We start from the raw sequence: 26,895 nt of genomic DNA on the forward strand, positions 1-26,895 counted from the left end.
CTCAACCTTGTCAGCCATTTGTCCACTGGTTTTAGTTACCTCTGGCAGTCATGCAAATCATGTCATCATTGCATTATGCTCACAGTTCTAAGCATCCTTTAACACTCGAACTCCCAAGGCAGTCATTTTGACTGTTTTCAAAATTTGCAATGTCATAACTTGGTTAAAAAAAAAACCTATGTACCCATAGGACCCTGACTTTTCCTAAATGTGTGTATATTTTATTCTAACATTGTTTTATCATTCAAATTTCAAAACACAAAAGAGTTCTGAGTATTACTACCTCGAATGACCATAGCAGTCAAATTGACTGCCTGCTTTTTACAGGGGGTGTCATATTTCACTATTTGCTACATTTTTCCCGCCCTTTCTCCTGCTCTATTGGCTGTTTGTTTTTTATGCTCTGTGATGCTAAAACCTAGCTGTAGCGTCACTCTAAACCCAAGAGAGACAAAAATGACAAGTAGAAAGAAGGTGACAGCTATGGAGGCTTTAGCCTTGCTTCAGAGAAAATGGTTGCAGTTCGAGTTTGCATGTGTAATTGCAGAGAAGTTATGTTGTGTCAGTTCAATCAAACGCTCAATCACTATAGTTTTCAATTAGTGTCCTGATGTGTTTTTTACCTATTCCACCAAGTTATTTTGAGATCTTTTTAATGATAATCCCAATTATATACAAAGAGTCAAAATGACTGCTATGGTCATTCTGGTAGTTGCAGAATTCTGGTAGACCGAGTGTTAAAGGGCAGGGAAACACATTTGGAAACTTAATGGATCTCATTGTAAGGTAGTACAACCCTGTGATTTATCCCATAAGAACAGGAAAGTACTGATGATTATATTATGATATCATTTTAATCATTTTAAACCGCTCAAAAGAGTAGATCCCTGCTGTTCTTTGGGGTTAATGAGTCCCGGCTAACTGTTGGAGAGAGGATGTTCCTCCGAGCCATGTCAACTTGCCTGTTGTAATTTCAGTAATGACTTACCATCATACAGTATATTCTGCTCACTTTGCTAAAAATGTTGCAAGAAAGTTGGCTGTGGAGGCTAGTGCTGCTGGAGCAACACACATCCAGCACTGATGTCACGTTCTTACTACGTACATGTGCTGTATACTGTACCGTATGCCGTATTACTATGTTGTACATTTGATGCTTTACTATCATGCATTTATAAATTATTACTGGCTTTAGGGTGAATGAGATGTGGTTTCTCTGGAAAAAGCAACCTATTTTCTGATTTAAAAAAAATATATATATATTAAAAAAAGTTAAAATTCGCAAATTTGCGGGGAAGGTGAATGTTGAATCACAAGTATGCAGAGATCCACATTGATGTTTTTCTTTGCATTTCAAATCTAAGAAAATAAATGTGTAATTTAGACACGCATACTAAATGAAAACGTCTTTTACTATAATCTTTTTTAAAATAACTTTTTATTTCTATTTTATTTTTTTTAACTCTTTACCCCTTCAAGTTAAATATTATTTTTTTCTATGATTATTTATATATTTTTTTTCCTTTTGACTGTTTCGATTGTAAAAGTTCTGTAGCACATTTTTACTACCATTTCTTTTGCTTTTTACCTGAAAAAGTCATGTGGTACGTTTTGTTTTACTACTAATATTCACATTATTTAAATCCTGTAATACATTTGGATTAAAAAAAACTATTATTATTATTATTATTATCTATTTTTACTTTTTTAAGTTCAAAATTCATTTGTATACAATTTTTAAGTATTTTTAATGAATATTATTTATATTCCTTTGTATTGTTATCATTTTAAGCACAAAAGTCCTGTAGTATATTGTTTATTATGTTTTTTACGACTCATTTTTGTTTAATAATATACTATCATTTTGTGGTATTATTCAAATTGAAGCCATGTGTTTCAATAATTATATGCCATCATTGTTTTAATTTTTATGTTATGTTGCAGTTGTGGTGTATGTCCTGTATTGACTTGATTAAATGTAATTACTTCCATATTGTACACATCTCCAGCCCCCCTAAGCTCTTTTGTCATGGCTTATTACATTTTGTGCAAAAATGCAACACAAATTATATTGAATTGACTAAATTATGATATAAATCTGGCTTTTAGGTGGGTGGGAGAAAGTCGGTGTTTTGCAAGTCTCAAATAAGTCTCTAGTCTTTAATTCCAAGTCTCGATTCAAGTCTGAAGTGAATGCGTGCAGGTCCAAGTCAAGTCCAAGTCTCAAGCCGAGACAAGACAGTTCAAGTCAAGTCCGAAGTCATAGGCTTGTAATGTTGAAGTCCTTTCGAGTCGTAAGCAATGTTTAGTGTTTACCAAATAAAATGCCATTTTCATTATCACAGTTTTTCAAACTTCTATTAATTCATAATCATGCTGTAGTGGTTGAATGCAGCCTATTATTAGTCAAACCATTTGCATATTTATGCAAATGGTGCGTATAATTCGCCTAAAATAAGCATTTTCAAGCATAGGCATAAAAATGTTATACAAATATAAGGCATATACAGTACACTCGCATTCAATGATGTTGATGAACTGTAGTATTCCACACTGGTCACTAGGTGTCGTCAGTAATGTTACTGTAATGTTTAGTGAGACGTACAAGGATCAGACTTGATGAAAATAGCCCAATATTCATGTATTTTGTCATTTAATACACCAGTACATGTTTTACACTACATCCTATTAAACAATGATATTTACGATGTATTCTATTGTAATCTATTCTAGTCTAATCTATTCATGTCAAAAATCATGACCTTTAACAATATGAAGCTGCACATTATTACATGTGTTGTATTTTTATGATATGTGCTATGCTATAATTTCAAAATACTATATATGAAATGATCCTGGGTAGAATGTTGACACATCCTGGTCACTCGGTGCTCATAGAAATATAATCCAAACTCTTGTTCTTAAACCTGATTGGACGTTAATAAATGCGATGCATTCAATGAGGCAGATTCTGTGGGGAAATGTGTTGTCTTGCTGGAAACGACATAATAACGGTCACGTGAGTAGAATACTTTGAATGGGGACGCATTTTACTCAACACACTCACTGAAAATAAAAAGTATTTTCGAGTCAACGGGCTAAAGTCCGAGTCAGGTCCCGAGTCAGTGATGTCTAAGTCCAAGTCGGGTTGCAAGTCTAAGATGACATTGTCGAGTTGATCTGAAGTCATCAAAACTGTGATGCTGCTTTTACAAAGTTGAGAGGTCATTAACTGGTTATCGCATTGGTCTTGACTTCTTATTAAAAATATTTCCTGAGTGCAACAAATGACAAGATGTGGTATAGCATATCCACAATACAGTACGTGTATACGTGATGTACATGCAACAAGAGGTTTACTTGTGTACTCTCCCTCTCCATCCTCATCCAGTAATCCACAGCAGGAATCTGGTCTGACTGCTCCAAGCAAGCATGCACAGACCAGCTCAGGAATCCTCTGCAGGGTCCTCCAGTCTGGAATGTCATCCAGCCGTGTGACGTCACACATTCAAGGTTTTTAAATATAAAAGCATGTTTGGAAATAAAAAGGATTTGAGAGAGTTATACCTTTTAAACATGTTAAATGGGATGTCGTTCAACCGTAAATTCGTGTATAAACCCTAATTTTTTCATAATTTTGTGTATAAATTTCTGGTCTATAAACCGTGAGAGATTTTATGGTCTAATCTTGTGATATCTCGTACAATTCAGAACAGCAATTTTGCACTTCATGCACACACCCTCATCATGGAAAACACACAAAGAAATAAATGCATATGATGGAGCTTTCAAGCTAAAGGCTAAGAGCTAAAAGATTGCTAGCTAAAAGCTAAAGCAACTTTTGCTCATTTCAGAGAGTGGATTTTGACAGTGTGTAGCAGTGTCAAAAAAATCCACTTTCACCAACGGGTTTTGAAAGACTGGGCTACTGCGTGATGAAGAGGAGATGAGGAGGGCTAATTTGCCTCGAGACGAAAGTGAAACTGAGAGAGAGACTAACAACATGTAAGATGAAGGAATTATGAGGCTGTTCAATTCCAACACGAAGAAAAGGCAGGAGGAGGAAGATGATGAATGACTTTTCTGGTAGGCTACTGTCAAACTAGCTATATTACACGCACTATTTGGCACTGTTTGGAAAAAAACATTTATTTCATTAAAAGTTTTTAAAAATCTTTGTGTAACATCATTTTGTGTACTAAATATCCCATGTTACAACGTGGACACCTGCAGCTTATATACAGGTGCGGCCTATATATGTACAAATGTTTTTTCTCCTTAAATTTAGTGGGTGAGGCTTATATTCCGGTGTGCTCAATCGTCCAGAAGTTACAGTAAATTGCTGCAAATGACGAAATGAATGTGGAAATGTGGTTTGACATTTCAGCTTCTGACCTCACATACATACAGTATAATACATTTTTTTTTCCAAATTGGATAACATGACAGAAATAATTCTTTAAAGAAAAAAAAATCTCAAAATCTTTAAAAATGTAGGTATTTTTTAAAAATCCCCCCCAAAATTTAGGATAACATCAATGTGTGAATTGTCAATATTTTTTTACATTTTTAAATAATATTTTTGGTTGTCTTTTTACATTACATTTTTGACTGCAAAGTGTAGTATATTTTAAAGCATTTTTTCAAATTCTTTTAAATGTAAAAGTCCTGTAATACTTTTTTTGTAAAACTCATTTATTTTTGTTTAACTTTTGACCCTTTTAAATGAAAAAGTAATATATGGTTTTCTCTTATTTTCCTTTTTAATTGTAAATGTTTTAACGTATTTTTATTTCATTGTTATTTTAATTCATTTATATTCTATGTTTTTTACAGTTGTAAAAGTTAACATTGTACATTTTTAATTTATTTTATTATGTATTATTTTTATTTCATTTTTTAATTTTACTTCATTATTATTTTATATTTATTGTAGTTATAAGGTGTTTTACTATTCTAGTGTGAGTGTGTGTGTGTGTGTGTATAAATAAAATAACCTCCTTGACAGAGATAATAAAAGACAAGTAGGAAAATGGTTGAGTTTAATTGCTGTCTGATCCAGCCTTTTTTTTCATCTTAAACTATTCATTTCCTTATAAAGTCAGTGAATGGTAATAGAAAAAAACAGTTTCTCCTCATTCATTCACTGTTGCCTAATGATTTATAAATGGATGATGACATGTCAGAAGATCAGTGCCTGAGGCCTGCTAGCTAAAACGGTGAAAATGTTATAGCACGTTTGTGTTGCAACTGATAAATGAAAGCGTGTATCCAGTTAACTGAAGCCTAATCAAGCCAGCAGCAACGCTGTTGGCTGCAGCGTGTGTGTGTGTGTGTGTGTGTGTGTGTGTGTTCAATGCTTCCTCTTCTGGTGTGCTGTTTTATTCTGTCACTAGAATGTTTGGATTTCAGCGTGCAAAAAGCAGTCAGGTGGTTACCGGCAGTGAGAACACACCTTGTGCGCCACAGTGGGACACAACAATGAGGGCTTCGCTGCTGTGGTGGGGGTGGGACTGCACGGTTTTAAAAAGAAGCTCTGTTCAGCGGTAACCTGACCCACACCTTGACTGGGGCTCGGCATTCCGCTCTCGCTGAGGTTAGCATTGCTGCAAAAAAGGATCAAAGATCGGAACAGACTGTGATTTTAGTGCGGCAAAAAGAAAAAAAACAAAAGAGACATTTAAAGTGAATCCCATTTTATTTACTGGATCTTTTCTTTCATGTTACATTGTGCATTGTGCACGAGAAAAGTCAGAATACATCCTCATGTTAACATACCTGCATAAAACATTTCCAGTCGAGTGGAGTTAAACTTTGACTCAAGTCACATGGAAGAACACCCCTTTAAAATGTATCACTTCTTCCAGCGCAAGGATCATAGTTCCTGAGCCACCACTACAGGTATGCTAATGTGCACTCAGTGGATGCACGAGAGCGACAGAGCGGAAGTAAGACAGCGGAAGGCAATGCCATTTAATGGACGGCATTACCAGACAGTATTAGACTCCATTAATTACATCTAACCATGTCTGGTAAGACGCCTATCAACAGGCTGGAAGTAGGACCTCTGACCTTTCACCTGTGCAGAGAGGAAGGAGAGGACGTGCAGAAGAAACAAGTTGGAATAATGAGAAGTAATAGGATGGTGCTAACACACGCTAATCAAATAAACCGCCTCAACCTCCAGTCTTTGTTCATCACATAAAGAAAGGCAGGAACTCAAGGCAAAAAGTCATTTCATGTTTTTTTTCGGCTTGGCTAATAGAGCTGCATGGGTAAATAAAGGTGCGGCTCAGTGTTTAGTATGAGGGGTAATTCTCCCTCCTTCCACAAACACAAGCATACTGCTCGCTTCACGTCTATTCTATGTGTTGCTTTCCAACTGGAGATAAGCACATGTTCACATGCTTATGGGTACAGTATTTCTATATTTTACACCTAAGCTGAGTTAAGCTAAAATAACCCAGAGGGTGACTTAGCAAGAGGCCTCTATGGATCTCCCTCTCAGGAGAGCTCATATGTCAGTTTCAGAATGTACCACGCAGGTGAGGCTACTGTAGTTGCACCATATCACTGCCACACGACACAAAGACCGGCGCTGTTCAAGGGAGGAAACAAAAAAAGGGCCTTGCATGACCGATGGAACAATCAACGTACTGCTATTCTTTTACGTGGGTGGCGTCAAGAACAGTACCAGGGCCGTTTATACAACACTCCTTATAACCGAAAACTGCTTTAAAGTCTTCAAGTGTTAAGTGTTCATTCAGCCCGGGCACGCACAAGTACGTTATAGTAATGGCGGCACACAGTGATGCCGTAGCGTTTTACTGCCTGGCTATTCATTCACACACACTCACATACGTCCAATGAAAACCATGTTCCTCCACTCTTTACCGTTCCCAAAAAACAGCAACCTACAGGATGAAGAGTAATTCAGCAAAAACAGATATGGCCGATAGTGGAATTAATTTCATCCAAGTCTGGTCTGGTAAATATTACCTTCAATGCACAATAAAAAAAAAAATCATTATTATTATAAACTGGAGATACAGTCATGGAAAAAATGGTTAGACCACCCTTGTTCTTCGGTGTATTGATCCATTTTAATGCCTGGAGTTAAGAGTTATATACGAGTTTATATAAGAGCTGATATCTAGCAACTTCCATTGTTTTCTTGATAATAACCAAAATCACTTAAGTTCTTACATGAATAGGTATTGCATTGTACAAAAAATGTAACTCTTATGAGCTATTTTTGTTGTCATTGTTATGTTTGTCCAAACAAAGGCACCTTTAGTTGTACCAGGCATTAAAATGAACAAGAAACTGAAGAAACAAGGCTGGGAGGCTGGCACGGTTTTTATTAGACAGTGCCCATGTATGTGGTGTTTATTTACAGACTGACACTGCCAACTATTGGTTTGGTTTGTTTTGTTTTGGTTTGTTTTGGTTTAATTTTATTTGAACATGCATGAAGGTTCCAATGGAATACATCTCATGAACCATTTCACAGTTCCACATGTCCAAAAGGAGTAAAGCCTATTTAATCCTACCCCCCACCCCATCTATTGGCCTGGCATGCACACTACGTATTTCTTTTTGAATCATATGTCCAATAAAAAACATGTGAGTTATATTTTGTGAGGTTCTTTGTATTACTATCCACAAAAACTACCAAAATATGTTTATGTTTTATATCAAATAATAAATGCGCAGATACATGTTTTGTTTCTGGACAGCGACGACGTGTTGCCAGTTCATTACAAAGTGACATCGCCAACTACTGGTCTGGCATGCACACTACAGTTTTTTGTGTTTTTATTTTGCCAATGTCTTGTTTCACATCATGTCACTCCAAATTTGGTGTTTTTTAAATTGTTATTCCCCCAAAACTACAAAAAATGTTTCTTTATATTTTGGATGATAAGGAAAAATAAGGCCATTCATGTTTTGGTGTTTTTCGACAGTGACATGTTTTATTACAAAGTGCCGTCGCCAACTACTGGCCTGGCAGGCACATTATAGTTTTTAGTTGTTTTTGCAGGTCAGTGGGAACATGTTTGATTTTTATGTTTCGTTTGTTTTTTTTGCCAGTGTCTTCATTGACGTATCACATAAATTATGTCCTATAAAAACCATGTAAGTCCAAATTTTGTGACTTTTGTCTTCATTTGTATGCTAAAACAAAGTGTTTTCTTGTTCTTGTTTTTGGACAGTGTCAATATACGTTTATATAGCTGTGCATTCACATAACTCATACATTCTGTCCAATAAAAAACATTTAACTCTTCTTCATTTTTATCCCATAAAATAACAAAAATGTGTGTTCCTCGTGTTCGGGATGAAAAGAAAAACACCAAAAATTGTGGCGATACATGCTTTATATTGAAAAACAATATACGCCAATGAAGGCGAATTTAAAAGAATGTTTTGCTGTTGACGTGCACGAGCCAAGTGTTTACTCATCTACAATACATTCATTATAGCGTTTTCAGTTGGTGCTGCATGTCAGCATAAGGAGGTTTTGACAACTTCTCAAAAAGGCAAAGAAAACATTTTGTACTCGGTTGTTGTCGTGTAAACGTGCCGACGTAAAGCTTTTGTATACACAAAAGAAGTCTACAAGCACATTCAGGTTTGTTGTTAAATTTACAGATAGCGCCAACCTTACTAGAGAAACCTGTAGTCACTATGCATTTTTTTTGCATTTGTGTATTTGTGCCAACTACTGCAGGTTGTAGGTCACCCAGAAAACATCGTTACCAGACAGTGTTAGAACAACAGTAGTAGAATCCAGCACTGTCAGGTAAGATGGATCCTGAGAGCCATCTCTCCGGTGTTGGCTGTTATAACACTACTGCGAATGATGCTGCAAACCACTAACATGGATCCTAACGCTATTTCTTGCTGCAAACACATTTTGTCTGCTTGTCGTCGACAGATGACTATCATCATCATTACCAGGCAGTATTAGAAAAAGAGGTGTAGTCCAATGCTGCCTCGTAAGATGGAGATGATCACCCAACGTACACTCCTAAAGCCAATAATGGTTGCCTGGATGGCAGCCTTAATCTTTCCATTAAATAAAAACTGCACCCCATAAACTGTTCGGCACACATTTCTGCTAATTCAAACACCAAAACGGGAATCATTTTTCAAGGAAACGCGCACACATTTAAGGGCCGGTAAATCCACCTCTACACGTTATGTTGTGGTTGAGGGTTTTTTTTAGCATCAACTGGCTGTCACAGAACACTGGGCCACAAAAGTTGTTAATGATTGCCCAAACCTGTTTTGACTAGTCTAAAGCTATGGCACGGCAACTATGGGAGGAAGGGCTGCCTTTTCACACAATACATGGCAGTTACTAATTTCAGACGCAAAATAGTTAGAAGTACGTCAGCCACCGAGAAGCTGGTCATTGTTGTTGCTCAATCACCCGCTCAGGTGCATTGGATTTTTTTAAATATGCCAACTTTGGGTTAAAGTCATTTGACATTTAATGATGAACTACATTTGTTGGGGTGTTTTTCCGTTAGTGGACCTCTGAGGCTGTCGTCTTTGTGTTTGTGGAGTGATGAAAGGCTGATGGAATGTTGCTCGGCTCGACCTGAGCCAGCACCGTGTGTGCAGAAGGTCACTGAAATGGCGCTCTTTTACTGAATGACGTGGGTCCTTCACAGGTGCACAGTGCCAAATGCTCACCCTTGTACTGAATTTGGAAGAAGGCGTTACTCTCTCAGCGGAAAAAAAAGAATACAGTGCTAAAATTGGATTTTCATGACTAATCAATGGGGATTTCCACTAAGATTAGCTTTGTGACAACTACTTACTAGTTGCATTTCCTTAAGTACAGAAAAAGTGTGGTACATGATATTATTGATAAGAGAAAGATGGATTCCTGAGGCAAAGGTAGAGCACAGGGGTGAGAGGGGGTGGGAGGTCAGGGAAAGATAGTGGGGAAGGAAAATGGAGAATGCACCTGTAATCTTACCGTCATGAAAGGCACCCCAAGGAAAGAATGCAATCAAACCAAAGAAAGTGGCAATGATTGGAAGCCGGGTGGGGGGCTGAAAAAGAAAGAGAGGAAAGATCTTGAATTTCCAGCCTGCTGCCTGAGAACACTCCCGTCTTCCTCGCGGTCAGTCAGGCCCCATGAAATGAGAAAGCCAAGCGGACCTGCTCTCCCAGACTTTATTTAGTTAATCATCAGCATTATAAACCAGTGCAGCAGGCCCTCTGAGGACGAAAAGAGGGAGACAGAGAAAAGAAAGGGTGGAAACAAAAGTTTAGAGCAGCAAATTTGAGCTGGTAAAGCTTATAGTACCTGTGGAAGTGGAGCGCCTTTCAAATTAAAGAGTCCGCCCTCATCCATTTACTTCCCTTCGTTTTGTCCTCAATTTGCCCAGATACTTCCTCTTCTTGCTTATTCAAAAAAAGTTTGTCCGATTGTATAAGACAGAGCTCCGCTGGGGGGGGAGTCTTAACCACTCGTGGCTGCCCACGCTTTTAACCTGCTGGAAGTGAGGCGTGATCAGGTAACTCTGCCCCCTGTACTGGAATGTGACTCCACTGTGAAGTGAACAACCTGATAGGTAAACTGGCCTGGCCCTTAATCAATAGTTGCTGGCTTTGTGGAGAAAACAAAGGGAGGGAAACCCAAAACTTTACTTAAGTGTGGACTTTATCCGGGCACCACCTTACTGGGCCTCCACACAACCAAGCATTGCCGTATTTAAAAACCCTGAATGCAAAATATAAGATTTATATGTGTCATGTAGGCACTGGTTACTCCTCCCCCTTTGTTATATTCATATATTCACTTTACTCTGGATAAAATATGTACATATTTATCTACGATTATATATGCTATTCATTTACTGTTTGTTTTTAATTTTTTCAAAAGATGCTAAAATTATTTGTATTATATTATTTAATATTAATATGATTATTTATAATTTATTTATTATTTCCATATATTATTATTTATAATTAAATAATTTAATTATAATTATTAAAATGCAATCCTATGGATTTAACATAAAAGAGATTAGAGATTAGCATAGCATGTAGCATCATGTATTTGTTTGGCGCCCAGCCGCTGAAAACTGCATCTTTAAAAAGCCTAAAATTGCGTTAAGAGCTACAACTACAACAAACAAGTCTAAGCTAACCTAAAAAACCCTTAACCTTAATTTTTAAAGTTCTTCTCTTTGCTTCCTGCCGTGTTGTCCAGCTCATGTGACTTGCAGCTTTTCAGGTGTATGAAAGAAATGAAGAAATGTCGCTCTCCCTATCCACCAATCACAATCCTCCACCTCACTGTGCAGCCTCTGCCGTACAGTGCACTGTACGTGGTCGACATTTTCCCTCCATTTTCTCCAGTTTCCTTCCCCGACACTTCCTCAGTACTCATCTGAATAAATATAACTTAGGAGCACACTAAATAATGTATAACCTATCTGGGAGTGGAAATTCCCCGCTCTATAAAGTCTAACCTTACAGTTTGTCCCAACACACACTCAAATCTTCGAGGCAAAGAAAAGGGATGAGCAGACATTTTAAGTCCGGCACACAGCCACTTCCTTTCTTTTTTTTTTTACACAAAATGTATGAAATAGCCATTGCTACATCCTAGATTTTTTTACAAGCAACAAGATGACCTGAAAAGATAACTAGCGTCACAGTTCGACAGCTTGCAGAGAAAAAGTTGCATAATGAGTTATATAATAATATTGGATCCCCTCGCATGCTAGGCTGATTGTCCTTTGTTATTATGTCATCAGTAAAACCGTCATAAAACCGTTTCATACCGTCATTTGGCTTGATGTCTCCTTGTGTTGAGCGTTAAGCTCTAAGAGAAGTAGTCAGCTTCTGTCTTCATGTCCTTTGACAAGTCTGGCAGTTTGCCTTTACCTGCCCCAACTGGTCTATCCAGTTTAGGAATGATCGTTGGCTTCTATTGTTTCCTCGTCTTTCTTTCTGCTCAAATGGAACTGGAATTTGATACACGTTATTTTTGCTTTCCGTCGAAACTACCGCGCGCGTCCTACATCGGCATACAATTGTGCGACCGTTTCTCCCACACGTCGCCTGATCTTAGCCAACTGACGAATGTCCATAAAGTTTGAACAGCAGCGTCACCGAGCAACAGGTTCTGACTGCAGCTCACCGTCTCAAGAGAGGACAAAGAAGATATGACGTTGGTGAATTTACCCAGCCTTTTCCAGGTGTGGTCACCGAGCTGGAAACCCAATACAAGAGGCATCATTGTTGGGGCTCTTGACGCCTCGTTGGCTAGTCCTTTTCTTTCCTGCTCATGCTGGAGGAGGAAGGAGGAGGAAGATGCCAATCCTTTTCCGGTAGACCTGAGAGGAAGAGCCAAACCCGGAAGAAAAGCGTATCAGGTATCTTCCCGTCGCCGAAAGCAGCAGACCTTTCTTTCCGAGGGTTCTCTTCAGCGGTGTTAAACTGTTAAGCTCCTCAAGAAGACAGAGGCAGAATTTGTAAAGGGCTTGGTTTACATGTAGTCTGACTCCCCCTCCTCCTCTTTCCCCCCCACAGGTATAATTTTCAGGTTGCAGCCAATCTCTTTGGCCCCAGGCGCTTACAGGTGTGTCCCTTGCAATGTCTTCAGCCAATGGCAGCTGAGACGAGACCTTCCCCCACTGGCGCCCTCCGACTCTCACCTCACCGGTTCGCTAACCTAGTACCGCCCCGCCCTCCGCCCCTGTTGGCCCCCAGGTACCTTGTTGTGTTTTTTTTTATGATGTCAGCTCAGGCTTCTGTGGGAACAACCTGCTCTGTTCCAAACACACACAAAAAACGGACATCCCAACTGACAGGCATCCTAAGGGCCATATTTTCTATGAGGTTTCACATGTATAAGCTCAGCTGTATAAGTCCGCCACAACCTGAAATACCTGCCCGTTGCTCTCATGCCCTGCCTCTGCCTCCCTTTGTGTCCACACACCTTTTTTTGTCCCAACAATAACCCCAGTGGGAACAACAGGTGAACAAAGTGCAGGTGAGTAAAACGTGAGAAAGAGATACACGCGCTTTGAGGTCACTTTGAGCACCCAGAGGTGGGGGAGCACCAACAAAAGGTCGGGGGCAGGGGGGCTCTTGGGCCCCCAGGGGCAAACAGGGACCTCATCCAAAACTGACCGAGGCTTGGTTGGATGCTGGGCAAGGTAGCCACTTTCGGTCTTGAGGTGTAATTACCAGGATTATTCTCTCAACAATGAGCACAATACCAGAACCATATCCTGTTTCATCAAGGGGTGTGGTCCAGGTTGCAGCAGGACTATGAAGGTGGAAGCAGGTGATTGCCCGTAAAACAAACAGCTCGAATAGTGACGCAAAACTACAGGACATATTAATCAATCATATGGACATCAAATGAAGCTGATTCATGCTGCCTGCTAACTTTTTATGAGCTACATCATTCCCCAAACAAATGAACAATGAAGAGTCTTGTGTGTTGTATTCAACAAGGCTGATTAATAAACATCAAATCAACTGGAAATGTAGTTTTTAAAAAGTTTTCTACAGAATTATATGTAACCAATAACCTTTTTTCTTCAACCAAGTTGCTCTCTTTAAGGAGAGTGGTTTAGTCATTTGCTTTGCTCCAAAAGGTTTGCTTTGTTTGGGGTTTTTCATTTGCATTGCAAATGAGGACTGGGGGGGGGGGGTGACGCACAGGAGACTGACCTCAACTTATTTGGATACTGATGGCTATCTGACCAGCCGGTCATGCAAGGCAGGATGCAAGCACAGTCCGTCAGCAGGTCAGAAGCAACAAACCCAAATGTAACACAAACACAGAGACCGTGTCCCTCTGCTCGGATTCATCTGTGACCTTAGTGAAAGTTAAGTTCGAAATTTTAAATGATTTTTTTGTATCATTTTATGGGTTCCATCCCTGCATAATATCAAACGGGTGTGACTTCCTGACAGTATTTGTGTATCAAACCTTATCTTATACATAATGTAGAGCAACTTAAAAAATGCTTTGTATTTATTAGTAAAATCAGATGACTGGAAAAAGGTTGGACCTATCTTCACTATCCATTAATTATCTTCAGTATTGAGAGACTAATTCAGCGATTACTGTGACCAAAATGATGAATATTGTCTCAATATTTCCTGAAAATACGCCCGCACTTTGACCATAGTCCTCGTTGTAGGGGCAAACATTTCTCAATCGGTGTCAATTTGCCTTTTGCCATGTTTCATTATAGCAAAATAAACAAGGTAGCACCATTTGTTGTGTAGTCGGGTTAAGAATAGCCAATAATGCTCAATATTGGCTTTTTACCCAATCCCCGATACACCAATATTGTCCGGCACTTCATTACCGATAGCGATATCAACCAATACCGGTATTAGCAGCAGCTCTTCCCTCAGACTAATGGCAGGTCAAAGCTTGTGAAACAAATATATTATGCTTCTTTTACCGTGATGCCACTGGATGCGTTTCACAGGTAAACAGTTTCTACATAATAAGTCAAATACTGCAATACTGTATGCAATACAAGTTAGAGAAAAAGTGCCACATTTAAAATTTCAACATTTTGTCTTATCAAAATAGTGATTAAAAATCATGACCAATATTCAACTGAAATAACATGTTCTCCTACTATCAACAAATAAGCGTTAGTTAGTTAGTTTGAATAAATTCATAAATAAGAACCCAATTAAATAATGCTGGCAGCCTACAATTCAGAAAGCTGCCCATTTCTATGTCGCACAAACACCCATAGAAGAACAAAGCAAAGTGCAAAGTATGAAACTCTGGATGAACACAATCAGTGAATTCATCAACTGTAAGAATAACAGTTGAATAATGAGTAAGAATAACGAGGAAGTGGTCAATCACTGGTTACTGTTGGCTATAACCGCACCAAAACAACCTCAGCAACAAAACTAGCTGTTCCAGCAACAACCAACCGTCCTCCTCAACACGCGCCAACACACACAGAACTCTAAACGCTAGCCATAACTTACGTTGCTACACCTTTATAGGAAGCCGCCTTCGCATAATCAGCACTTTCATTGCAAATTACATATTTACAATCCAAAGACAAAACTTGGAAATAATTACACACCGCAGACATGCTGACCTAGCAAGCTTGTTGCTGTGTAGAGCACATCATCACTTGCCGGCCAATATTATTAATAGCAAAAAAATACATATATATATATATATATATATATATATATACCGATATGAACTGATATCTAATTTTTATGCCAATATCAGCCAACAGATATCCAACATCCTTAGTTAAGAACTTTTGATTGTGCATCAAATTCGCTGCCCACAGTAAATATTTTCTGAAATAGTTTGAAATATCACTGTTTCAGCCCCACTCTCCTCTATTGTTATCATTTTGAGGGATCCATTTCACCCAGGACACTCCCTTTCATTCAAAAGCTCTAACTGGACTTAATGCTCCTGAGGCCTGATCATGAGGCCATGTATGATTATGTATGATGACTTGATGACTTGATGACTTGTGATCTTTTATATTATTTTTCATCAGTACTTTGTGGTTTATGTGTTTTTTGTTTTTAGAACTATTTATTCTAAGTGTGGCACTACAAAGTTGAAAAGGAATTAAAGTATTTGATTGGAGGAGGTTGGATGTGTGCTGATCCTTGTACACTGTACAGGGCAATCCATGAAAATGATCTTGAACAACACTGCTTTTCGTGTGAATACATTCATCTGTCCTAAACTATGTATATCAATCTCTGATGACCTCTGAGCGGCCATTGGCGAGTAGTAGAAACCTTCATGTGGGCTTTCCCAAAGGAGAGGCCTTATTGTTCAATATGCAGGATCTGCCCACTGAAGCCTTTCTGTTGTTTTATCCACCTGTCTCCCTCAGAGGACTGCAGGATAATTACAGAGATTTACATTGTCTTAGTGGAAATGGAGGACTGTGCACAGGTGTGATGTTTAAAAGACCTTCATTACACTGATGAACACGCTAGTCTCCAGACAATCAGTCAGCTGTCTACTCCACAAGCAGGAGAGCAACACTTGTCTACAGAAGACCGTATGAAATATATCACAGGTTGGACATTTTATGAATAACAATATCTGAAAGTGACTTCTGAGCACTGAGCATCATGTCTGATTCCAGAGAATCACCAAGGGAGCGGAGGTAACAAAGCGGTCTAGCAGCCTCGGCCCTGCCCCGACTTGCCTTCTGCCACCAGCATCGTCTAATTGACCCCTAAGGATTTACACACTCTGTGCTGTGTGTGCGTGTGTGTGTGACTGTATGTGTGTGTGAGATGCAGTCCTGTGCTATTATCTCTAGTGGGGTAGTTGCCATAGAACAGAACGGAGTGAAGCATACCAATTATTGCTGCATCTTATTCAACAGCACACCTGTTTGTCTCCAAAAGATGGTTTTGTGGCAAGGTACTATCCATACTGTATTAAAAATAGGCTTGTCAAACAAATTCAAATTCAAATTCATCATTCATGATTTAATGTGGTCCAGGTTGCAGCAGCACTATGAAGGTGGAAGCAGGTGATTGCCCGTATGCCATAAAACAAACTGCTCGAACACTGACGCAAAACTATAAGAGATATTCATCAAACATATGGACTTGATTAATTTATAACCGTTTTCAAATTATTAATCATGATTAATCACCATTTGTAACTATGTCTGAAATATGCCAAGTATTGCTGTATTTTATGAACAGAATGATGGGAATGACAGGACAGGATTATATACAGTTGTCCCTCGCTCCATCGTGGGTCGAACATCGCTACCTCACTCTATCGTGGGTTTTCAAAAATTAATTAATGAATAAATGATTGCTGTTTTGTGACTACGGCTACGTTATTGGTCAAGAAAAAAAAGCATATTTAAGCAAGTGCAAATATTCCTGGCCTAAATTGAGTATTTTCAAGCGTAATAATGCTCTAAATTAACTAAAATACAAATACAGTTTAAGGCAATAAAAGATGTTGATGAACGATAGTCTACACTGGCCACTAGATGTCACTAGTAAAACACACCCGACTTGATTGCCAACAACAGTCTTTTATTATTTTTAGGGCTGTCAAAAATAGCGCGTTAACGGCAGTAACTAATTTACTTCTAGGGCTGTTAAGTGATTATAAATTTTAATCACATTAATCACGGTTTTCAAATTAATTAATCATGATTAATCACAATGTCACACTATGTTACCTTATATTACCTTATCATATTATCGTATTACCTTATCATTTTCCTATGCATTTTTTAAACTAGCAACCTAACACTGCTTTCTTTAATAGCAGAATATTTGAGTCAGACTTGAACTGTGTTGTTAGGAGCAATGAAGAGTTGCGTTCTAAGACACCATGTCATTGAAGTTGAATTCACATTTTGAGTGAATTTTCTGGGATTTCCGTGCACACTTAAATGCAGCAAATTGTACTTCCACATAAGAGTTACAAAATACGTGATAATAATATTCACTTGTTGTTTTTCTTTGTCTTTCTGTTTTTTTAGACCACATATACATGCATAATCAAGATGTTGTGATGTCTGGAGTGTCCTGGGATCACAGATCAGACCAGACTGCTGCATGTTGTCCAAGACTGCCCCCTCAGATACTGTCACGGTGGCCTCAAGGCAATCAATGACACAACAGATGATGCCGGAGCCTGGCTCGGCAGCCTGGACTTACCACTATAACTTGGCATACTGTATGTCCTACGATAAAAAATATGATATTTACATGTAAATGTAAATATCCAATATGTATGGGTATTGTATTGTTATGTACTAATGCCTATTACTGTAGTTGTACTGTATATACTGCGCCTTCTAAGGCTCACGGGCCTCATTCATAACGGTTCCTGATGTTAAAGATGATGTACATGTACATGTCATTGTACATCTATTACCTCACTGTATTGATGAACAGAGGCGTCCACGTCAGCTGCGGTTGCTTTTTCACATTTTCAGCCAGTGAATGTGTTTTTAGGTGGACATCTGGATTTTCTTAAAACTCGTGTAGGTGGACATTTTTTTCAACACAGGAGTGGTGAAAATGTGAGTTCTTGCAAATATCCACGTTCGTGTGGACATAGCCTTAGCTTGTTGGCTTCCCAACGTGAGCGAATGCTCGTAATTAAGGAGAGAAGGGGAGCTTCTGCCACTGCAGCTGGAACTAATTGATGCGTGACAAAAATCAGAAGATTTGACATCGGAGGAGGTGTTTGTGGATGTGGGCTGTATGTCCTCTGAATGAGTCGTGTACAGACAATAAATATAGTACTCTAAACCAACCAATCACAGCCTTAAAGGTCAGTGCCACTGCAGCTTAAGGATTTTTGTGGAGGTGCACGTCACTCTACACGCAGAGACTGAAGGCTCTGTTATGCTCCAGCGTCACGGCAATGGCGTAAGAGACGCCGACTGACTGAACAAGGAAACTAAAACTGGCCAAATGCAACAAAATGTGTACCTAAGACCAGCAAAGCGTACCAAACTAATTGTTGCTGCATAAATACCTATTTTAATTGTTCTACATGGCTAAATTCAACATGATGTATTTAAACAGCAACAAAGATAACGCATGACTTCTTACAGTCACTCAGACAAACCGTCAGCAACCCAGACTCCCGAAGAGCTGCCCGCCCGGCTCAAGTTTCACTCATTCACAGGCGAGACTGCTGCAGTTTGTTAGGGAAATATGTGTAAATGCTGTCCAAAGGTCATCATTCATTGTGCCAAAATATAAACAGCATGACAAGTTTGCCTGCCTCTCGGGCACATTTAGTATTGTAAGGCTTTTAAATGGTTTCTGTGTGTGTGTTCAGTTTGCAGGCATTGTTAAGCGCTCTGATGGTGTACCATCTCCAAACACACCTGCCTGCAAGGCTGGCTCCTCCAAAGGACTTCCCTTTGGTCGCATGTAAATAGCTCACAGCGTAATGTGTTTACTGAAGCACAAGCAACCTACACGTAACAATGACTTGCACAGGGGGTGCAGTAGTAATAGTTGATTCATCCAGTCATAAAATTGTAAATACCATGTCCGTGTCCAAAAAAATAGCAAGTTAAAAACATTTCTATTTGAGGAGTGTAATGTTATGACATAAAATAAATGTTCATGTTTGTCCACTGAACTGTATTGTAATTGCATTTTCTGTATAATCCCAATCCTTTTTAACATTCTTTTGAGTAAATATCGCTGAATTTGCACATTTCCCAATTAAATACATGGCAGAAACCTAATTGAGGCTGCCATGAGCGTCTCTACTCGGCTTAGTGCACCGAGTTGAATCATGACGCCTGCCGGTCTCTCTTTGTCAGCATGTCACCACTAATATAAGATTGCAGAAACATTGATATATATACACCATGACTTTTTACAGCCTTTATAATGTGACATCATCATTATTGCTAATCGGACAATTAAATACATACAAAAATCCTGAGGGGTGGGGGCGTGTGTGAGCCGGAAGGTGCTTGTCACTGCCATTCTTCCATAAAGATGAAAAGCCAGCTGGGTTTTTTGACAGCTACAGAGCAACAAATCAAATGCAATATATTTTTATGTTCTTCTGAATGAATGAATGAATTTGACTTCCAAGGCAGAGGAATATATACCAAGCTCACCAGAACGTGATCAGACTTTTACAGCTAAGTATCAGAGCTTTTCCTGGAGAAAGATAGGGTGCATGTAGTTCATATAGAAATAAAAGGTAAGAACACAAATGTTCTTCAGTTAATAAAAAATAATAATAAATGGGGCTAAGAAATATTTGAAAACAATCATGAGACCATTTTTAACCAAAGTGAATTATTCTCTTTTTCTTGTTATCCTCTTCAGTCAGTGCCTTACCAGCCATGAACCTCACTGTACGTCACTTTGTCACGAGATAATCATAGTTCGGTATGTACCTCGGTTTTATGGTCACAGTTGGGTTCATTTTCGATAAGTAAAAAATCAAAATGCAAAGCATAAAACTGCTTAGCTTTTGTGTTTACAGCTTCAATGCTTTTTCAAATCAAACATGAAAAAACACAAACTGCTGGCAGGTAATCCTCGAATAAATACAATTCTCAAATAAAAATACCAATAATTACAAAAAAAGAGAATATATTATAGTTTACCACATTTTATTTTCAGTAAGTGAAAGTTCCTTATTGCCTGAAGTGCAGCATTAATAGTTCCAGCTTGTAGCCCTGTTCCCGATCTCTGAAGAACAATGCCAGCACTTGCCTGCGTCCGTTTATATATTTCACCAGGAAGGCAAAGTGTGTTTTGTTTTTTAGTTTTTGCTTTTGACAGTAGTTAACATCTTTTCACACTGCACTAGACTCGACGAGCTTCTTTTTACACCCTGCAGGCTGCTGGTCATCCCGCTAGCTGTCAGAGAAGATGTTTCTACAAGCCTCGTCAACATAAACCAAACTGCTTGCCTGTTTTAATTCCAGTACCGATTAACTTGTGTTCGCCTCGCTGCAATTTTTGAGGCTGGGTTGTTATAGTTTCGCTTTTGGGTCTATGGTGAATTCAATGTTCCCTCGAAGCTGCGCGCGTGCGCATTTGCGCACTGCTCTCGCATTCTCAGCGCACAACAAATCCATGCAGTGCACAAAATGCAATCCAACCTGAACTGTAAATGAAATAAACACATAACAAATTATTCTGTACCATTCAGTAATGCAACTGGAACAACAAGCAGTAACAACATGTAACACAATGATGAACAATGTCCTGCAAATGATAAGATCCTGTTTATATGTATTTACTGCCACAGACAATCAGTTCATTAACAGTTAGTTACGTAGACATGCTTCTGTTCTGCAGGTTAGCGTATAGCTAATGCTAGTGCAACATCCACTCACCAAGCCAAAGTAAAACAAGCGTTTCTATTAAGATGGACTGGCTGTCGGAGTATGTGCAAACAGAAGAAGAAGAGGCAAAACTAGGTGAGATTTTTTTCATTTTCTAATGAAAAAAGGCGGTTTTATAAAACATTGTGGACTGAAATTGTGGACTGAATGTGTGGCGGAGCTGTGCAGGTTCTACTGCCGTGCTTTTATTTTATTGACTGGACGGACGTACCGGATACAGGAAGTGTTACACCGAGTTTGTGTTGCTGGAGGGACCAGAAAGTCGGTTGAGGGTTACTTTTAATATTTTTTTATTGAGACAAAAGTAAAAATATAAAAACAAGTATTGCATAAATTTCAAGTACATTTCCAGGATGAAATAATGCCACAACTGGTTGCTTTAAAACAGAAAGTGTAAGCCAAATAAGGAAACAAAAGTATACCTAATTAACAATCTAAATGGCAACCAAGAAAAGAAATGGAAAATGAAATGATAACTAGGAGTTTTGTACAAGATTCAGATGGTTAACTGTATGAGACCATGGCTTGTTGTGTCTGAGGTATTGAAGAAAGAAAGCTACATTGTGGAATGCTAGCTCCTTGCTGTCTATTTAAAAGCAGTCATATACAAAATATGACAGAATGGAAGTTGTCACGTTTCTCAGGTTTTGGACAGGTGCGATACTACAGTGTGCACGTCTGATGCCACTCACAGAGGTCCAAGGAATGCTCAGATAATTTTTGTGTATGCTCAGATGCTTGAAAACCCAAGGGGAACATTGACTGAAAGACCGCTGAACAAAGTGCAAAATCTCAACGCTTGACGAAAAAACATTATCAGTGAAGCATAAAGATAGAAACATGTCAAAATTGCATGCTGTACATTTGACCTGCATTTAAAGGTATTTATAAATTATTACCAACTTAAGGGAATGAGATGTGTTTACTGGGGAAAAAAAGGCCAATATTATGACCAAAAAAGATGATCTATTATTTTTTGGACCAAAAATCTGCAAATTTGCTAAATCATCCATTGTACAGTATTTTCATTTTGTGTTGGGTACAGGGCGATCTCTCTCACATAGTGTGTATCATGGGGTCTGGCTGCAGGGTAACAGCAGGTCCCACTAATGATACAGGATGTGTTTGTGGTTGAATGCTCCCTGTGGATTTCAGGTGAAGACACAGCGAGGAAGTGTACCACTGGGACCAGTTACCAAGGTGGAGCATCACCTGTTCATAGCTTGAAACAGTGCCGAGAGCTAAGATATGTAGCTTTTAGAATTAGCAGTACAAGAAATTGACATTAACACTCACTGATTATACACTCGAAAACATGTACTTTCTTGAACTGTCTCATGCGGATTTGCTGTCAAGTACAAACACTTTGCCATATTAATTTCAAAGAACCACTCAGCAGAAGTTGGAGAACATTACAAACTTTCCCGATAGTAACCTCCATTAATGACATGCTCTGCAACAAAAAGCCCATCGTACCAAATGCATTATTCAAAACACCAATACCACTATTCTAGGTGGTACATCTTTGCATCCACTACATCATCAATGTGGAGATGCTGTAGCCGATGCCAGCACTCACAGTCTTTCTAGATTTACTCTACAGACTCCAGGCAACAAGTAAGATATTTGTGTTTACTGTACAAATCACAAACACGTCTTTCTCCAGCATATAAAACTATCAGACAAGCATTACTTCCCTTTACTATCTCATGGCAATAATTCACTCGTGCTCCATATAAGAACACTGCAGTTAAGTGAAATTTATAGCCAACATAAATCCACCTTCTGCAGCCATGATGATGATCAGAGTGAAAATATACGTCTGAGCTAAGCTGCGAAGTGGGCATGGAGATAGAGAGATGTTTAACACGCCCCTGCTCGTTTCTCAAGGAAATAATAACCCTAAATAACACTCATCCTTACTGGACTGTATGGTGTAATGGTTTAGCTGCAAAAATCTCTCCATCAAGTGATCGATAAATCCATTTTCTGTAGCTTTAATCCTGTCAGGGTCTCTAAGGGAATATTCTATAGGGTTTTATTGAAGAAAAATCACATCCAACAAGAGTTAATGTAGTAATTGTATTCTTAATGAAGCATTGATGAGCTAGCTGCCCTACAGTAGACTTTTAGACACAGGGGAACAGTGGAAGCCCATTTCCACCTGGTCCAGATGCCTCTTGGACACCTTTCTGGTGAGGAGTTCGGGGCATGCCCTGCCGGAAGGAGGCCTGGGGGAGATGTAGGACACACTGGAGGCATTTGTCTCACAAATGGCCAGGGAATACCTCGGTGTCTCCCTGGAACTGGAAAAGGAGGCCCGAGACTGCGAAGTCTGGGCTGAAACTGCTGCCTCTGTGACTCGGACCCGGATAAGCGGAAGGAAATTCATGGATGAAAGCATCTTTTTCAAACCTGCTAAGCTAACATTATCAACAAATATCAAATAAATAGACTTTTAGTTTCTATGGTGAGAAAGTAAACAGATGCTGGAGTGAGCACAAAACTGCAAAATATGTTCCAGAATATTTTTGGGGAGGGGGGTAGTGGAGGCTCCAACTGTATTACATTCTCTGAGAGTAGGCTCACTTTGAAAAACCTCTGTTCCAGAGAGAATCATACGGGTCAGTATACTAGTCAATGATCAGCAGTTTTATTCTTTTGCATGAATCAGGAAGAAATCAAAGTCCACAACCCGAAACATTTTCTGTACCTCTCTGCTTTACAAAGGCGCCTCTTGTGAGAAAGCTACACATTAACACACAAGGAACTTCTCTGAGGTCGGCCCCACACTTTTACAACCAAACACACCCTTCTGGATCTGTCAACATTGCAGTCTCCAGACGGCTGTCTCATAAGCTCACCCTGTCCAGCCAATCAAGTAAATGCATCGAGATGCAACACAACCACACCTGGGCCTATGGGACAGCAGGAGCCATGGAGACCAGCTGTTACTCGGCTGATGCACAAGGAAGCGTTGATGGAGCAGGTAACACTACATGGGAGTGCGAATGTACACACCAGCCAGGACCGACAATGATGGTTTATGGGCAGTGCATTGCAAATGGTGGCGTGTTTACCGACCCTAATCTTTGATCATTGAGGAAGTGCTGTTAAAGTGGCTCTGAATCAACATCCTGTAAGTTAGCCATGCAGGAAGGCTGCAGTTAAAACAGCTCAAGCTCAGCAAATGAACTCACATGTTCTCCTTTTTCCTGCTAAGCCAAGTGCAACTTGTGCCATCGATTTAAGGATAATACGTAGGCTGAGTAGTACCAAAATGAACCTGTAGCATTGCTACAAGCTAAACCACCATGCTTGTTTCCATAGACATGACCAACTCAGCTTTAAACCCAGCTGACCTACCTCTTGATGAAATCACCCAAATCTCTCCTCAGAACATAGAAAGGTATCCTCTTAACTCTTCTCTGAACATGCATAATATCAATGTTGTCCCTGCGGCGCATGCAGAGAGCAGTGAGACAGACTGTATTTAAATGTAAGCTAGAGGGGTGAATAAAAAAACAAGGCAACGATGTTGGCAGCTGTGATGTGTGTTGAGAGGAATGCACCAGTGTTATCACTCACAGAGTTATGCAAGAAGACTGGTGGAAACCTTTGCCTGGTACAGTTGGGCCTCAGCCTCCTTATACACAAGTTAAACACACACTCAACACACACACACTCACACAAAGACGAGCAGGTCTTGGATCTTTCTAATTACCCTCAGTGAATGGGAGGCAGTTGGACACTGAGAGGCGGACCGCCTGGGTTATCACACAACCAACACTCCCCATTCTTACTATTACTTTACTATTTATAGCTTTCATCTACAGTATGGGCTTTTTTTCTCAACAGAGGTCATTGGGTGTACAGGAGGTGTAGTGAGGAGAGGATGTGTTTAAGTGCTTAACTTTGTAGCCTGAGCCAAAATACAAGCTTGGCTTCTACACCTTTGTAGGCGTCCATTGATATAATATCTTGACACTTTAGAGCCAAATAAGCACTCTAGGATGGATATGGATCTGGATGGATATATGGATGGATGGATCTCATTTAAATCTAAACCTGACATAGAGTACCTTGCCACTTCAATGGGAACAACTGCATAATATAATAAAATCCAATACAAGAACTCCATTAAAATTCTACCTATACAACTACAAATGCATAGTAGTAGATGGCCACATTGTGTCCTATCAGGCATCTTCGAACTCTTTATGATACAATATATGGGTATATGGTCGTTTCCCCGCCAAGACGTTTCCCCGTCAAGCATTCGGCCACAAATATGGCAAGATGTTTCCCCGTCAGTATCAAGTCATGTGGCGCTCATGTGTCACTAAATAATACAAATATCAAAATATTACAAATGTCTTTCAATATCCTCCCCAATATAACACAACAATAAAAAATACTACAACAACCACATAGCTTTGCCATTATGTGATTATGAGCATTACTTGTCAATGTAAAGGCAGAATTCTTGGTACAGCACTTTGTATATACTGTACCATACCACCACTATCTTTGTTGTTTTAAATTGTAAGACAGTTAACAGGATTGCACAAAAAATACACAACAGAAAGGACTCATTCAATTTGGTAAGATCTAGATAAATGTAAGGATAAAGGACTTTATTTTCACTGTTTGATTCATTCATCATGTTGAATCACACAGTCACAGTCAGGAGATCGGGAAGACCTGGGTTTGAATCTCCACTCGGGCATCTCTGTGTGGAATTTGCATGTTCTGCCCATGCATGGATTTTCTCCGGGTACTCCGGAGAAAAAAGACTAGGTTAATTGGCGACTCTAAAATTGTCCATAGGTATGAATGTGAGCTACTGTATATGTGTACAGTATATACTGTATGTCTATATGTGCCCTGCGATTGGCTGGCGACCAGTCCAGGGTGTAGGCTCAGGCAACAAGTGGCATAAAAAATGGACGGATGGAACTGTCAACCACCAGAATCATAATGGTACAGCCCGTCATCATCCATCAGTCATCTTCCATGAACCAGGGTGTAGCCAGTTAACAGTTCAGCTTTGGTGGAGGTCAACACTGTGCTAAATTGGTCATGGCCATTACATTGAACACCCAAAAGGTAATTATCAGCAGTGAGTTTTCTGTCTTCAACAAATTCTGTTTTCCGCCGTCACCATCAGCTGCTCAGAAACTTGATGCTGTCTGACACAAACTTCATGTATTCTCTGTTAAACATTTTGTCTCTCACTCGAGGCACCCAAAGCATTCACAGTTTGAAGGCTGCAAGGTATTTAAAAAAACTACGACAACTACTTGCAGCAGCCTCGGGCCGCGAGCTGAATGGACTGATAGTGAGGCAAGGAAGCGCTGTATCGGATGAACGCATGAAAGGAGGAGGTCACTGGTTTGAAGGCTTTTTGTCTTCAAAAGAGACAGCTGTCGACTGCACGAGGCCTCGGTCCATTCATGTGACCACAGGCAGAGACCACGGCAACATACACACACTTCAAATACAGCTGTGTGTGCGTGCATACGTGTGTGTGCGCAAATTGTATGAAATTAATTACATACATCACAATATTTCAAAGTGCACCCTGAGACTTGATGATAGAACGACTATTGCTAGCAATGCTATTGCAGAGACAATTACAGCCCTTTTTAGTCTGACAGTTAAATCTTTCACCTTAGCCCGAGGTCACACGTTTTGTCCTATCTGAGTCATCACTGCAACACATCTTCAGTTGCTATTTGCATGAGAGGCAAATGAAAGTACCCCTGCGACGGGGACTTTGTGTCCACATGCTTCAAACACAGAAAGTCTTTCTGAATCTTGTTTTACGACCTCTATTTGGAGTGGAATTCTGAAGTCTCAGGAATATTTGATGAAAGACGGGTAAAAGATGTGTTTTAGAGAGAGGGGGGGGGAATTGTCTGTTGAAGATCAAACTCCTTTCTCGTAAAGACTGCACTTGTATTTTCCTATGCAAATATCATATGGTAGCAGCTGCAGG

The 26,895-nt window shown here is 39.4% G+C and overlaps 1 protein-coding gene across 1 annotated transcript in view; it reads right to left on the reverse strand.

Annotated features, from left to right (window-relative positions):
• The window catches only part of ttll10 (tubulin tyrosine ligase-like family, member 10), a 46,125-nt gene extending 21,591 nt beyond the window's left edge, over window positions 1-24,534 (reverse strand). The window contains exon 1 of the mRNA XM_054794091.1: window positions 24,261-24,534. Within this exon, the coding sequence (XP_054650066.1) occupies window positions 24,261-24,361 (101 nt within the window). The 5' untranslated portion in view covers window positions 24,362-24,534. The remainder of the gene's footprint in view (window positions 1-24,260) is intronic.
• Between the last annotated feature and the right edge of the window lie 2,361 nt (window positions 24,535-26,895).

The sequence above is a fragment of the Dunckerocampus dactyliophorus genome, chromosome 1, assembly GCF_027744805.1.
Source record: "Dunckerocampus dactyliophorus isolate RoL2022-P2 chromosome 1, RoL_Ddac_1.1, whole genome shotgun sequence".
Taxonomy (NCBI): domain Eukaryota; kingdom Metazoa; phylum Chordata; class Actinopteri; order Syngnathiformes; family Syngnathidae; genus Dunckerocampus; species Dunckerocampus dactyliophorus.